Genomic DNA, 16,939 nt, shown 5'->3' on the forward strand with positions numbered 1-16,939 from the left:
TCGGTCGACTGACTTGCAATTTCGATCAACCAACACACTGTTTTCAACAGTATAGTTAATATTAGAATAGAGTGGGAAGGTAATAACCTTTCAAAGGATAGAGAAGGTAATAAATTGTAAATTAACATATAATGAGTGAGCAGAGATCATTGTTGGGTCACCTACCAGTGAAATGATGACCTCTCACCAATTTAAAAACTTGTTTTCTTTTTTCCTACTTTAGAAAAATTATATATAAGGTCATGTATTTATCTGTTTGCTAAAAGAATGGTAGTATTCCGGTATACGTGCTGCGTGAATGATTCAGAGCCTTGGAGAGTATTATAGTCGAATGATGAAAGGAGAGTAATAGTCGAATAATGAAAGGTAAAAAAAAGTCATGCATCAATCTTGGTAAGCTCCACTTAGAATTAAACAATTCTAACAAAACGCGATAACAAAACAAGTGCCAAGCCCACGAATTCCAAGATTGTCAATCACCAGTAAGCACTTCTTTTTTTATTGGTCAAACAGTTCAAATACATACATGGGCTATCCTTCGTGAGAAAGATTTAGTATCCATGATATCAATTTCATCATAAATAAACAGCTCAAAGATCCTCAACAACTACAATAAAAACAGAGCACATAAATCTGACATTGAAACGGACACCGAAAGATAGACAACCACCACATCAAGAACTCATCTTATTGAGATTCAAAACAGAGTACCACCTAAATATTCTTTAGTACATGTATATGTGCTCTACTAGAACGTTACCCCATCAAAAATATTACCAATAGAAAACTATTACACATGCATAATTTATTTAAAGCTAACCATAATAATGATAATAATCCCACAACATCAAACTGTACAAAGATAATCTCGCTTCTTCATGACCTCCTTGGCTTCTCATTACATGATAGCACAACCATTTGGATTCTCCTCTGCACTCTGCACATAATAATGAGTAGTCATATGAGGGTTGTAGGATTTATATGCCTTGACAAGTTCTTGGTAAAATAGCTCCTGAGGATCAATTTTTTTCTCAGGTTCTTCCTTCTTTTTCTCTGCCTCTTCTTTCTTGGGCTCCTCTTTTTTGGGCTCCTCTTTTTTGGGCTCTTCCGTCTTTGTTTCTTCCTTCTTTGGTTCTTCTTTCTTCGGCTCTTCTTTCTTCGCTTCCTCTTTCTTCGGTTCTTCTTTCTTCTCTGGTTCTTTTGCAGGCCCAACTGAAAATATTTCGGTTCGCCAGAATTTCCTTAGTTTGCTCACTATGGTGACTGGATCAACTGCCCCAATCACTGTCAGTTTCTGCTCTTTCATGTCCATGGTGATTGAATCGATCCCTGAGAAGGATCAGGAAAATTTTTGTTCTTGGTCTATGCAACTAATGAAAGAGACTTTAAAATAATATCATATTCTAATCAATAACATACTCAAAACTTTTAGAAATCCTATTTCAAAATTATGTTGTGGTGGCAAAGAGGCTATGATGGTATTAGAATAATATAGATTCAAATCTCACCGGTAAAAAAATCTAGAATTAAAGAAGTACAATTGTCAGAACAATCCTTATTTAAATTCTATGTTAAAATAGAAGTTGGATTAAATAATATTTCTACAGGGTTCGAATCTGGAATGCTCTGAAATTGGCAATTTTTTAACGGTTTAATTATGAGCTGAAGAAGAGGAGGATACCTGGAATAGATGCAACTGCCTTGAGAGCCTTTTGTTTGGCCTTGTCATCATGTAAATCCAATTTCACCACAACTTTCTGCAATCAAGCCATGAAATTTGATCATCAGTATTTATAAACAAAATTCTGATACTGATCTATCAAATTTCCCATGTCAACAAGAAAATTAACAGAGTTTAAGGGAAAAGACTTTCAAATTTATATATGCAACCATTACATCAAGAAAGCTAATCGTATCCAGCATTAAAAAGACAAAAAATGGGCATCAAATTAATGAAATCATAATAAGCATAATCCAGCCTCATGGTCATAATCATACGCAAAAATTCTGAAAACTCTGCCCAGAAAGTATTTTGTAGGTAACTTCACACATTTTGTCAAAGGTTGACACATGAAACACCGACCGATGAAATTTATTTTCCTTTTTTCTAAGAGGAATCACCAAAAAAAAAACAAAATCCATGTTACACATATTCTCATCGGACAGAATCAATTCCCAATAATCTCATAAAGTAAGAGAAACCCATCAGGAATCATTGATCAGATTCTAGAGATCTAAAAAGGACTGCCCCAAATAGATAAGCATCTAGAAAAAGCCACTGTAAGAGTTAAATAAGAAGAATAAAATGATTCCGAGAGAATTGAATGTTAACCTTCATATTTCTCACTCTCTTTCTCTGAATATAAACGTTAGTAATGCAATAAAAGAAAAAGATGCAAAATTCAGGTGAATAAGGGAGTAAAGAGAGAGTATAAAAAAGAGATCAATTAGAGGAGAATGCGAGTACAATAAGAAAACAGGGGAGGAGAGAAAAAGTAGAGGTAGATATAGTGGTGATTTCGATGGAATTTTGGCTGATTCTAAAAAGGAAGAGCTTGGGGTTGCAAATTAAACTGTATTTGATTGAGGATTTAATTATAAAAAAAAATTGTAGGAAGGAGAAGAAAAGCTTTTTCTCTTTGGTGTTGTTTTATGGATGCTCTCGTGGGCTGCGTCATCAACCTCTCATTCCACGCCCACCAGTCAGCATCATGATGCTACGTAGACATTTCACTTTACCTCTTTTCGGCTTGTGCTTAACCATAGAAATAAGCAAAGTTTGCGTAGTTTCTCAGCAGCCCATAATATTCTATTGTTGCGGAAATGTTTGAAAGTCTTTTCTACTATGAAAATAATATTGTATATTAGGAGTGGAAAGCCCGTACATGTTTAAGGGTAAATTTACCTAACTCCCCAAAATTTTGTTCCATTTTGAAATAACACTCCAAACAAATATTTGAAATACACATAATTGTTGGACCCTAGAGGGGGGTGATTAGGGTCTTATGCTAATCTAATCCGATTTTATGACAATTAAAAACTTATTAACAAATTATTCTTGCAAGATAGATATACAATGTGATATAAGCAATATAACTAAGGTGATATATTCTAGCAATGAGATATGCTGTCAAAACAGGGATATAAAATTATAAAAACTAATTAAAGAGTTAGAAAATTCAGGTCTGATTGGGAGCAGTCGTGATATCACTGCCCTAGAAGATTAAGGACCCGCCTATCGCCCTGGAGCAATTTATCCTCTCTCCCCTAGCGGTAAAAACCCCCGGAATCGGCCGGCCTCTGCACTCGGGCGTGAGTCACAGAGCTTATGCTCAGACGAAAACAGTTGCCCAGCAAATAGAAATATAAATATGTAGCCGAAATTTCTTGGAGGTATGAGAGTAGAGAAGAGAAGAGACTTTAGAAGTTTTCCTCTTCGTTGGTGTGATTCTGAATGAGCTCCAAGCCTGGTTTTATAAGTGATGAAAGGTGTAACCCCCGCTGAATCCAAGGGACCGTTACGCACAAGTTTTGTTTCCGTTACCCGCATGCAGCCGTTACGGAACGTGTAAAACGTGCAAAAATAAAAGCTTAAGAAGCAAAAAGGTGTGCGTGTGAGGCTGCGGCGTGGCGTGCGCGCGTGAATAAATCACAGAATAAATATAGGTTGGGCAACCTTTCGTATCGTGAATTCGGGAGAGGTAGCTTTCGGCTTTGAACCTTTCCTTAGTGAGTTCATCGCCACCTGAGGGACATAATGGACTAGGCCTTGAATTAGGCCCCTTTAATCAGGTATTGATGAAAACACACACAATACGCTTCATCTATTGAGCAAAGCGGGTTGAGCGTTAAAGGCCATGCTCACAATAAACCGACTCATGAGAGTTTCTAGGGGTTAGCCCAGCCCCCCCTAACCGCGGCCATCACGGTTCCTCTCACGTAGGTAAGTCCTCAAAGGGTACTACAGCTGTTTATTTAATACCCCCCACAATACACGCGTTGGACTTATTAAGAGTAAAACTCAGCCTAGCCAGCTGTATCATAAGAGCATCGTCATCATAGAGAAGGGGTAGTAGCAAATGCTACATAATGATATATAAATATATCTAGGTCGATGCTCCACACGAGAGTCACTTGTCCAGCTTGTTTCTACCACATTGAACCGACATTGGGACTACGTCTCCAAATAAGGGTTGGGTTGCCGCTGTCAGTGACCTCATTTATGGGCTTAACCCCATCTCCCTCGATGAATCCAGAACCACACTCCTGGATAATCCTTTAGTCAAAGGGTCAGCAAGATTTTTCTCAGACTTTATAATGTCCAAGATCACAACTTTGCCTAATAGGCGTTGTACAGACTTATATCTTATTTGAATATGTCTGTTATGTTTTTTATTTACATGTACTTGCTTTAGAAGCTCTATGGTAGATCTAGAATCAGAGTGAATGGAAATAGGAGGAGAGGGTTTATGGACCAAAAATAGGAGGAGAGGGTTTATGGACCAAAGGAAGTTCAGAGAGAAGATCTTTTAACCATTCAGCTTCTGTACAAGTAGTATCAAGAGCAATCAGCTCAGATTCCATGGTGCTCCTGGCAATTATTGTTTGCTTATATGATTTCCATGATACAGCAGCACCACCAAAAAAAAATACATATCCAGATGTAAACTTTACACTGTTGGAATCCGTGACCCAGTTATCGTCACTATACCCTTCTATAGCATCAGGGTAACCAGTGTAAGTCAAGCAATAGTCAATTGTGCCTTTCAGATATTTGAATACTCTTTCTAAGGCAGTCCAATGATCTTTGCTAGGGTTGCTAGTATACCGACTCAGTCTCCCTACAGCATCAGCTATATCAGGTCTGGTTCGGTTGGATATGTAAAGAAGAGATCCAATCATCTGAGAATATTTCAGCTGTCGGTTGGATATGTAAAGAAGAGATCCAATCATCTGAGAATATTTCAGCTGGGAGACAGGTTCACCTTCGTTCTTCTTTAAAGATATAGAAGAATCATAAGGTGTGGAAACAGGTTTAGAGTTATGAAAGTTGAATTTAATTAGCATTTTATCAATGCTATGGGAAAGACTCAAAGATATTCCTCTTGTGTTTCTAGAGATTTTCATTCCAAGTATCATGTCTGCAAGACCTAAGTCTTTCATATCAAAGTTTTGGAAAGATAATCCTTAACCTTTGAAATTAATTCAAGAGTTGTTCCAAAGATAAGGATATCATCAACATAGAGACAGAGAATGACATAGTCATTGTTTATTACTTTAGAATAGACACATTTATCGTGTTCATTCACAGAGAATCCAAATTGTGCAATGACGTTGTCAAATTTCTGGTGCCATTGTTTAGGAGCTTGTTTAAGACCATACAAAGATTTAACAAGCTTACAGACTTTGTTTTCCTGATCCTTGGCAATGAGGCCTTCAGGTTGGTGCATATAGATCTCTTCATCTAAATCACTATTTAGGAAAGCAGTCTTGACATCCATCTGATGTATGATTAGCTTATGGATAGCAGCAAAGGCTAATAATACTCACCTAAGCAAGGATAAGTCTGCGCCTGACCCGCGCTGCCGGTCAGTTCTTAACCGTTTAAAAAGAACACACGTTCACATATTTAACATTGTGACAGGTTGTTATTAATAACACCAAAATCCATGCCTTACACGCATGGGGAATTTCATCCTGAATCCTAAGAAAGGATATGCCGACGCCTAACACGCGTCGCCGGTTTAGTCTTTCCCCGTAGAAAAAGACACCAGAGTTCGATTCTGGGGTATTTTATCCCGAAGCCTAAGGAGGGATAAGTCAACGTTTAATACCCGTTGCTGGGTAGCCTATTCCCATGACAACGGCGAAGTCTATGTATTCAAAGTCATAGCAACAAGTCTTAGAGGAGGTTCAATATCAAGAGGTTGAGAAGAGCTGGAAGATGGAAGATCAGAAGGAATGGATGATCTGGGATTTTCTGAGATTTTAGATTTGAAAGGAAAGATGTTTTCAAAGTAGACTGTATCTCTTGCTTCAATGATGGTATTGTTGGATATGTCACTGATTTCAATTTGATAACTAGAAATCTGTTAACATTGCTATCTAGTGCATATCCAATAAAAGCAACATCTATAGTCTTAGAACCAATTTTTCTCTTCTTAGGTTCGGGAATAGCTACCTTAGCCAAGCAACCCCAAACCCAGGTGAGAACTCGGTTCGAGTCACACACATCACTATGTATTAATTCGAGAGGTTCGGAGTTTCTAGTTATAGACTTGAATGGTTTTTTAGTGTGTTGGTGCTCCTGAACTGAGTAACATACAGTTCACCATGTCCATTAGGGTTCTATTCTTTCGTTCAGCTATCTCATTAGATTGTGGTGTATAGGGAGCAGTAACCTCATGAATAATACCGTGTTCTTGGTAATATTCAGTCATATGATTTGAGGTATACTCCCCCCACGATCAGATCTTAGAATCTTGATCTTTCTGTCAAGTTGGTTTTCAGATTCAGCTTTGAACACCTTAAACCTATCTAAGACTTCATCTTTAGTTTTGAGAAGATAGGTGTAACAATATCTGGAGTGATCGTCTATAAAAGTCACAAAATACCTCCTACCCTCTCAGGTGAGAACTCGGTTAGAGTCACACACATCACTATGAATTAATTCGATGGGTTCGGAGTTTCTAGTTATAGACTTGAAGGGTTTTTTAGTGTGTTTCCCTTGAACACAGATTTCACACTTAGATGAGGAATCATGAGAAGATTTAGGAATGAGGTTTAATTTACTCATTCTCTGCAAGGTTTGGAAATTGACATGTCCAAGTCGTCCATGCCAAACATCACAAGACTCAACAATTTGAATAACAGAAGACTCAGAAATTTCATTAGAACTGGAATTGATTACATTGAGTTTGAAAAGGCCATTACAGATAAAACCTTTTTCTATGAAAACATTACTCTTTGTAATCACAAATTTATTGGATTCTTTTACAATCCTATAACCAGCTCTAAGAAGAAGAGATTCACAAATCAGATTGCGATGGAGAGAAGGAACATGATAAACGCCTTGCAGATGAAGAGATTTTCCAGAAGTCATGGAGAGCTCTATACTTCCACTTCCTATTATTGATTTAGTGGAGTCATCTGCTAAGCTTATGCTTCCTCCACGTGATTCCTAATAATTTAAAAATCAAGAGCGGTCATTACAGACGTGGATATTTGCTCCGGAATCCAAATACCAATCAGTGGAAGAAGTTAGAGAATTTACAAGATGAGATGAAGAGCCTAACCTGAAGGAGGTTGGATTCATTTCAATCAAATTAACTTTGTTGGTTCCATTTTCTTTAGGGGCAGGTTTGGCCGGTTCCTTCTTCTGAAAGAAACAGTTGTGAGCCATGTGGTTGGTTCTACCACAGACAAAGCAGAACTTCTCATCAGACTTATTGCTGGAAGAATTGGGATTTAGTTTGAAGGAAGATTTGTTGAAAGATTTGTTGAAAGATTGTTGATTTTTCTTGAATTTCTTCCCTTTGGGTTTGAAATTCTTAGATTTAGGCTTATCCTCTACCAAGTTTACTTTAGCTTTTGTTTCATTCTTGGTATTGGAATTTTGCCTATGCTGGTCTTCAATACGAATAGCCTTGAGGGCTTCAGTTAAGGTTAGATCTCCTTGCTTGTGTCGGAGATCTCCAGCAAATCTAGACCAGGAGGGAGGAAGTTTATCAATCAAATAGGAAACTTTATAATCGTCAGTAAAAGTGTTTCATTTTGATTGGAGATGACGGAGGAAATCTAGGAATTCATGAGTTTGTTCATTAATGGGCTTGTCATCAACCATTATGAACTTATTGAAGGAGGAGGAGGTGAAACGCAGAATTCCGGCATCATCATAGCCATATTCTGCTTCAAGAGCATTCCATAGGTCTTTTGCACTTTTGAATTCATAATATATGTCATAAAGGTTGTCCGCAAGTGCACTAAGGATCCTATGACAACAATGATAGTTGATTTCTTCTGGTTTCATAGAGCTAGAAAAGGAGCTAGCACCAGAACCAGAAGTGGAAGGAGTAGGTTAAGCAGGATCAGGAGTCAAAGGTTGAGAACCACTAGTAGATGACTCAGAAGTGTCAATAGCAGATAAAAGACCTAAGGTAGTGAGCTAGTATTTTATCTGATTAGCTCACCGTTTATAGTCAACACCGATGAACTTCTCAGGTTTGACACTTTTTGAATGATCAGGAATTGCCATAAGTCCAATTCAAGTTTACTAGTCTAGGTAGATGTAATCTGATATAAAAAAAAGGATTTTGTCAAAATTACTAGACCAGAAACTTAATTAAACCTGCTTTAAATCAAAAACTCTGAAAGTGAAAAGATTAAAGTTTTACTCGGGTAGTTTGGCCAGGTAAGGATAGTACTAGAGGTTGATCAAAGATCTATTAAGTACCTCGTTTCTTGCAGAGCGCTTTACGCAACCCTTAAACCTTTCCTTAGATACCAACTAATCCAAGAAAACTTAAACCGGTTCACTTAAAGATTTTTTGTTTATGACAGATACTGAAATTGTGCACAGAAGAAGCAAAGAAATTATATATATAATTTTTTTTAAACTAATTTAGATGCCACAAATTAAAACAATTAACTAATACAACAAGTAATTAAATATATGAATATTCGGGTGAATAGTAATCACGATGAACAGTAAATTTTTTAAATTTTTTATTTTATTTATTTATTTATTTATTTTTAACTAATTAACTTAACATCAAGAATATTATTTAATCTTCTAGATTGCTGTCAAAACAAGGATATAAAATTATAAAATCTAATTAAAGAGTTAGAAAATTCAGGCCTGATTGGGAGCAGTCGTGATATCACTGTCCTAGAAGATTAAGGACCCGCCTATCGCCCTGACGCAATTTATCCTCTCTCCCCTAGCGGTAAAAACCCTCGGAATCGGTCGGCCTCTGCACTCGGGCGTGAGTCACAGAGCTTATGCTCAGACGAAAATGATTGCCCAGCTAATAGAAATATAAATAGTAGCCGAAATTTCTTGGAGGTATGAGAGTAAAGAAGAGAAGAGAGTTTAGAAATTTTCCTCTTCGTTGGTGTGATTCTGAATGATCTCCAAGCCTGGTTTTATAGGTGATGAGAGGTGTAACCCCCGCTGAATCCAAGGGACCGTTACGCACAAGTTTTGCTTCCGTTACCCGCATGCAGCCGTTACAGAACGTGTAAAACGTGCAAAAATAAAAGCTTGAGAAGCAAAAAGGTGTGCGTGTGCGGCTGCGGCGTGGCGTGCGGGTGGGGAGTGGCGAGGCGAGGCGTGGCGTGCGTGCGCGCGCACGCATGTGTGGTAGAAATGCAAAGCCAACAAAACCCAAAACACTATTCAAAGCCCAATAAGGAGAGAACCATTATATACCCTTTACTATTCATCTCATTTTCCAATGTGGGACTATTCACAAAGGCAAAATTGCCTTTTCATGAACAAAGCTTCCAACAAGATATACTATATGATATATACGAGGATATACAACTTAACACAAGGGTGAAATAGACATAAACAAAACAAGAGTGATAGTGTACAAATAAACAATGCAAACACACAATATAATCACGGAGTTTGGATCTTCCGTCCTACGTCTCCGCTCCCCACTCCCGGGGAGAAATCCACTATTACAACCGGGTTTTCTACGCTTACCCGAATAACGTTTACACCTCACACTCGGTTTTCTAGCTAACCGAAAACTTTACAATCAACACTCTTACAATCCCACTCTACACCCACTAAGTGTTGGAACTAGATGTGTCTCCCTCAAGTGCTCAGATACAACCTCTCCCTAGGTTCGTCAACCGACGCTACTCCTCTTGGGACGATCTCCGACTCTCGCCACACACTTCTTTCGGTGTACAAGTGGATTACAAAGTGAACCTCACAATAAGCACAATTACAGTAATGGATGTTCTCTACAATTGATGAGAACTCAATGAATCCCAATATCACTAAATCACACACTACTATCCAATCATATATTGTATGAAACACTATAAGCTCAAATGTGGATAAGTGTGATAAAAGAGAATAAATGAAATCTAACCCAATCAACAAACTAGCAATAATAATGTATAAATAATCAAGGACAAATTGCTAGAGAATAGAGTTAGAAAACTTCTCTATAAAACACAAGAGAGGTTGACGAAGATTGAGGATGAATTCCTCAATTTGAAGAGCAAGCCACCTCTTGTTAAACCAAACTAAAACTCTTAAACAAACTTTGATAATCTTTTAAACTGTTGTTAAAAACACATGAAGAAACTGCATTTGCTGAAGAAGACATTGGGGGGTTTATATAGGAAGAGAAAACAGTGCACAAAACCCAACGAAGACTAGCAAAATATCCTAAAAATCAAGAACCAGATTTTTCTCAGAACTAGCCGTTGGAGAACTTATCAGTCGACTGACGGGCGGCGCCAGCCGACTGATGCGCTGGTCGTTAAGTTCCAATGCCAGCTTTTCAGTCGACTGATGAAAACTTATCAGTCGACTGACATGGTCAGTCGACACATCAGTCGACTAAAATGGAGCAGAGGCTAAATGAAGATTCCAACCATATTTTTCAGTCGACACATCAGTCGACTGATCACAAGAAATCTGCCAGAATCAGTTTTGAAGATGATTTTTGAATCTCTATTAAAAATAGCAAATAATTTCTAAAAAATATAAAACTTTGGGAAAAGTTTATGAACATGAATATGAACATGTTGGAAAAGGAATTTTTCAAATAGCTCTTCCCATTTGTAAAAACATTTGAATATGCAAAAAGGCTAAAATACATGTTTTTCAAAACATGTTGTTTTTGTCATTTTGGTTCAAATCAACAAATGAAAACTTGTATATACTTTATATGGGCATAGTAAAGGATATTAACATAGTTTATATGACCCAAAACATATTTGAATGTATTTTTCATAAAAACCTTTGTTTTAATGAAAAATTCATAAATGATGTATGTGTGTGTATTTGAGCTCATAGAATGTCACACAATATATAAACCTATACTAAGTATACCAAGAAGAATTCTTCTGAAGCCTAGGCTTGAATTGACTAGAGATGTGCATGGCTTCAATAAATGAGTTGTATGTCAAATTCTTGTATATACCTATATATGCTAAAACAACACTAAACAAGATACTGAAAACAAGATCAGTGGTAAATTATTTGTTAAAGCATCATCAAAATAAGAGGACTCAACAATCTCCCCCTTTTTGATGATGACAAACAATTTACTAGTGTGAATAATGGTTCAATAATTCCACTGATTTTAAATACACAAAAAGTTGCAATTATACTCACAAACCAACCAAGTCATACTTATACTTTCTCCCCCTTTGGCAACATCAAAAAGAGGGAAAGGTGGCAGCTAGAGAGGCTCCCCCTAAGAATGAGCATGGGTGAGAAGACAAATAGGGATTCTCCCCCTATTTAAATGCCTGTAAGAGTGGTTAGAAGATGCAAAAAATATTTGTGAAATAATAGTATATGGAGAACAAGCATATTAATCATCATATCCATGCATGTATGCGTAGGCATCAAACACACAAAGGTGTCAAACATATAAACCATCACATAAGATACCAAAACACATAAATCATCATATAAACAAAGTGCTACATAACATAGTTTTCCCCAATCATAATCCAAAATACATAACAGGTGATAAAACAAATAAAATCTACATCAAGTAGATGAGGGTCCCGATCCCTGAGATGGCTTCAAGATGGTGAGAATCTCTGTGAGTTCGTGCCCCAAGCTCTCAACTTGGCACCCCAAGCCATGAACACTTCCTGCCAGCTCCTCCTGTCTGCGCTCGATGCCACCTAGTCGCTCAAGAATCAAGGACTCAGAGTTCCTGCCAGCTCCTCCTGTCTGCGCTCGATGCCACCTAGTCGCTCAAGAATCAAGGACTCAGAGGGATGAGATGAAGTAGATGGAGAGAGTGCGCTCGATGCCACCTAGTCGCTCAAGAATCAAGGACTCAGAGGGATGAGATGAAGTAGATGGAGAGAAGCGAGGAGGCTTGTAGGATGTATCAGATGAGGAGGAATCAGCAGAATCTACAGGCTTTGAAGATGGAGGAGGTGGTTCTGGAGATGGAAGTATATCGAGAGCGTATTGGGTTGGAGGGATACCCATACGGTTAAGAGCGGCTGAGTCAATGAAAGGATGAATCCTGATAGAAGGCTCATTTGAAACATCGACATCAAAATGCTTGAATATAGTGGAGAGGATGGCTCCGAAGGGTAGGAATTTTGTATGAGAGGAGGCCATGAAGTCAAAGATGATTTTCCCCCATAAGAGATTTTTAGAACCTATAATCCCATAGATGGCACAAGCTAGGTCTTGGAAGTAATGATCATAACCCCCAGTCTTGGGGATCAAGTTATAGCTAAGGATTCTCCCAATAACCTTTGCGAGGAAGGTGGTGTTGTGGGGGTCAAGAGGAGGATGACGACCATGAAGGAGAACTAGTGGAACAATAGCTGGGTCGGCAAAATCGATTTCAGAAAGATGAGTGTCCCCCCTAGGAATCCCGAGAATCTCTGCAAGCTCGTTTGCGGTAAAGGATAGATGACGACCCTTAACGACAGATGTGATAATAGGAGTGCGAGGGTTGGAAGAGATGACTTGTAGATTTGCATAAAAGAGCAGTATGAGATATGGATAATATGGTAGAGCATTTGTGGAGTCAAATAAGTGATATAAGACAACATCCTTAAGAACAATATTGACTTTTAGATGTTTACACTCATCAAAATTAACATATCTGCCGAGAAAATTTTTTAATCGGCAGAGGTCACGATATTTACCAAGAAGAGAGGGAGAGAGTAGTTGATTTTCATAGATCACAACATTTTCAGTTGTAGGGTTTGGGACATTAGGGTTTGGAGCAGGGTTTGGAGAGGATGAAGCCTTGCTACGATTTGACCTAGGTCGTTTATGGCTTCGATTCATGATAATAGATAGATAGAGATTTCAAGAGCAGATAAAATACCTGAGAAGGAAGCTCCGGCCACGAGGGGACAGAGAGATAGTGATCGCCGGAGGAGAGAATGAGGGTTTCGTCGACTGAAATAGGGAGAACTCGATCAGTTGAGGAAGAATTGGGGATGATGAGATATGAGGAGAGATGAACGGTCGAGATTCAATCTCTCAAGGAGATGAGCAGACAGGAAAGCTGGGCGAAGCGGGTCGGATTCAATCAAAACATCAAAATTTTTAACCGTAAACCTAACTCTGCTTTAGCGAGTTCGTCAGTTGACATACTAGTCGACTGATGTCATCAGTCAGCTGATTTATCGACTGAAGTGCTAAAAAACAGTTATATAGACTATTTTAAAAGAGTTTGTAATTTTTTTTAAATGTTTAAAAGCCTATATGATATTAATTATTCCTATAAAACTACATATCAACCATATCTCAATAAACATAAAAAGTTTTCAAAAAATTTATGTGTATAGTAATTTTACAAAACAATTTGAAACATATCCTATAAGACAAAAATCATAAAAGAAACTCAAATTAATTTTGTAAAGGCACTCAAGTATTTTTGGTGCTGAAAGAATTTTGGACATGACTCCCATCTTTTAATCCAAGGCCCTAGGGTAATGAACCCATTGGGGCGTGTTTTGTGCACGGATACAGTCAAAACAAAAATTGTATAAATGACCTTTACGATTACAATTTGTGCAATGATAAGGTTGAAATAATTTGTGTTGACCAAATGATTGTGCACGGAAAATATTAGAAACATTTGCAAACATAGATGAATTATTTGAAACTTTTTGCAAATGTGAAACATTATCAAAACAAAATTTTCCTATGTGTCCAAATATACCATAAACATTAAATTTATAAACATGTGGTCTACTAGAAACATTTGGCAAATAAGACTTATTTTTTAAATCAAAACAATATTTGGCCAAATGACCAAAACGACCACAATGATCACACTTGAACACACTAGCATGCTTAGGATGAATTTTGTGAGAATAAGCATGTGAATGTATAAGTGTATAAGATGAAGAAGCTACATGAGATGCACAAGAAGCATTAGAATTCTTATGTTCGTGTGCATCATAACAAAACTTAGCTAAATAACTTTGACAGCCGCATATAGAACACTTATAAGTTTTGCTATACATGTGTGCATAATGAGTAGATGATTTTGACTTAGTCTTGGCACACATATTTATAAGCATCTTATGATTATTGATGCATGTTTTTAAAGTTGAATCTAAAGATGAAATGCGATTTTTAACAACATTCAACTCATCATTAGGCACATATGCATTTTTATTAGAAGTGGAACATCTATAATTATTTGCAAAAGAAGCAACTTTATTTTTCATGTTCTCTACTTCAAATATGGCATTATCTTTTTCATGAGTTAAACTAGCAACATTTGAAATTAAAGAATCATGAATAGTTTCAAACTTAGAAGCTAATAACTCATGATCGGATTTTAATGCATCATGCTTGCTTTGTAAATCAATAAATAACTCATGATCGGATTTTAATGCATCATGCTTGCTTTGTAAATCAATAAAATCTTTGTGCAATTTGTTGTAGGCATGCAATAATTTTTTACTAGCACAAGCAAGTTCATCATTAGGTAAATCATTAATAGATTCGAACTTGCAAACCTCACTAGGGTAGGTAAATCATTAATAGATTCGAACTTGCAAACCTCACTAGGGCTATCGCCTAGTGGTCGTGTGCATGATGCTCCATATGAACTTGAAGCCGGATCCTCCAAAGCTTGTCGGATAGCCTCCAAGTCCCCTTGATGCGCTTCTATGAATTTCCACAATGTATAAGCGCTATCAAAAGAAAGCCTCCAAGTCCCCTTGATGCGCTTCTATGAATTTCCACAATGTATAAGCGCTATCAAAAGAATCAAGTTTGTTAGACAATAATGAATTAAATGCATTTAATAAAAATTATAACATAAACTTGTTCATAATAAACATATTTTTATTATGTTTGCTCCACTTGGATTTCTCCAATGTGGGTACAATATAAGCACAATCAATGACTTCCCATAAATCAATATTTTTAGATTGAACAAATAATTTGAATCTAAAACACCATTGAGCATAGGAAAAAACATTGAATTTAGGACTAATATTAGAATCATAGCCTAAACAAGATGCATCATTCATATTCATAATTTGTAAAAATATACAAGCAAGATACAAATGCAATCAAAACAAGATTATCATAAAAAATAACTTGGATCTTTAACTCAAGGCGATTAGACCTTAAATCAAAGAGCACCAAGCTCTGATACCAATTGTTGGACCCTAGAGGGGGGGTGATTAGGATCTTATGATAATCTAATCCTATTTTATGCTAATTAAAAACTTATTAACAAATTATTCTTGCAAGATAGATATACAATGTGATATAAGCAATATAACTAAGGTGATATATTCTACCAATGAGATATACTGTATGATATATGCGAGGATATACAACTTAACACAAGGGTGAAATAGACATAAACAAAACAAGAGTGATAGTGTACAAATAAACAATGCAAACACACAATATGATCACGGAGTTCGGATCTTCCGTCCTACGTCTCCGCTCCCCACTCCCAGGGAGAAATCCACTATCACAACCGGGTTTTCTACGCTTACCCGAATAACGTTTACACCTCACACTCGGTTTTCTAGCTAACCGAAAACTTTACAATCAACACTCTTGTAATCCCACTCTACACCCACTAAGTGTTGGAACTAGACGTGTCTCCCTCAAATGCTCGGATATAATCTCTCCCTAGGTTCGTCAACCGACGCTACTCCTCTTGGGATGATCCCCAACTCTCGCCACACACTTCTCTCGGTGTACAAGTGGATTACAAAGTGAACCTCACAATAAGCATAATTACAGTAATGGATGTTCTCTACAATTGATGAGAACTCAATGAATCCTAATATCACTAAATCACACACTACTATCCAACAATATATTGTATGAAATACTATAAGCTCAAATGTGGATAAGTGTGATAAAAGAGAATAAATGAAATCTAACTCAATTAACAAACTAGCAATAATAATGTATAAATAATCAAGGACAAATTGCTAGAGAATAGATTTATAAAACTTCTCTATAAAACACAAGAGAGGTTGAAGAAGATTGAGGATGAATTCCTCAATTTGAAGAGCAAGCCACCTCTTGTTAAACCAAACTAAAACTCTTAAACAAACTTTGATAATCTTTTAAACTTTTGTTAAAAACACATGAAAAAACTGCATTTGCGGAAGAAGACATTGGGGGTTTATATAGGAAGAGAAAACAGTGCACAAAACCCAATGAAGACCAGCAAAATATCCCAAAAATCAAGAACCAGATTTTTCTCAGAACTAGTCGTTGGAGAGCTTATCAGTCGACTGACGGGCGGCGCCAGTCGACTGATGAGCTGGTCGTTAAGTTCAAATGCCAGCTTTTTAGTCGACTGATGAAAACTTATCAGTCGACTGACATGGTCAGTCGACACATCAGTCGACTAAAATGGAGCAGAGGCTAAATGAATATTCTAGCCATATTTTTCAGTCGACACATCAGTCGACTGATCACAAGAAATCTGCCAGAATCAGTTCTGAAGATGATTTTTGAAGCTCTATTAAAAATAGCAAATAATTTCCAAAAAATGTAAAACTTTGGGAAACGTTTATGAACATGAAAATGAATATGTTGGAAAAGGAATTTTTCAAATAGCTCTTCCCATTTGTAAAAACATTTGAATATGCAAAAAAGGCTAAAATACATGTTTTTCAAAACATGTTGTTTTTGTCATTTTGGTTCAAATCAACAAATGAAAACTTGTATATACTTTATATGGGTATAGTAAAGGATATTAAC

At 36.9% G+C, this 16,939-nt stretch overlaps 1 protein-coding gene across 2 annotated transcripts; it reads right to left on the bottom strand.

Moving 5' to 3' along the window:
• On the bottom strand, nt 660-2,670 carry LOC109837799 (heavy metal-associated isoprenylated plant protein 39-like). 2 transcript variants are annotated; one of them, XM_020406161.1, is made up of 3 exons: nt 2,333-2,670; nt 1,682-1,757; nt 660-1,329 (listed from the first exon to the last, which is right to left on the bottom strand). In XM_020406161.1, exons 1-3 carry the CDS (start codon nt 2,336-2,338, stop codon nt 899-901), a joined length of 513 nt encoding a protein of 170 aa, XP_020261750.1. In that variant the 5' UTR covers nt 2,339-2,670; the 3' UTR covers nt 660-898. The 2 variants fall into 2 exon arrangements, with proteins under 2 accessions (XP_020261750.1, XP_020261749.1); XM_020406160.1 differs by lacking the exon at nt 2,333-2,670 and adding an exon at nt 1,999-2,324.

The sequence above is a fragment of the Asparagus officinalis genome, chromosome 4, assembly GCF_001876935.1.
Source record: "Asparagus officinalis chromosome 4, Aspof.V1, whole genome shotgun sequence".
In the NCBI taxonomy this organism is placed as follows: domain Eukaryota; kingdom Viridiplantae; phylum Streptophyta; class Magnoliopsida; order Asparagales; family Asparagaceae; genus Asparagus; species Asparagus officinalis.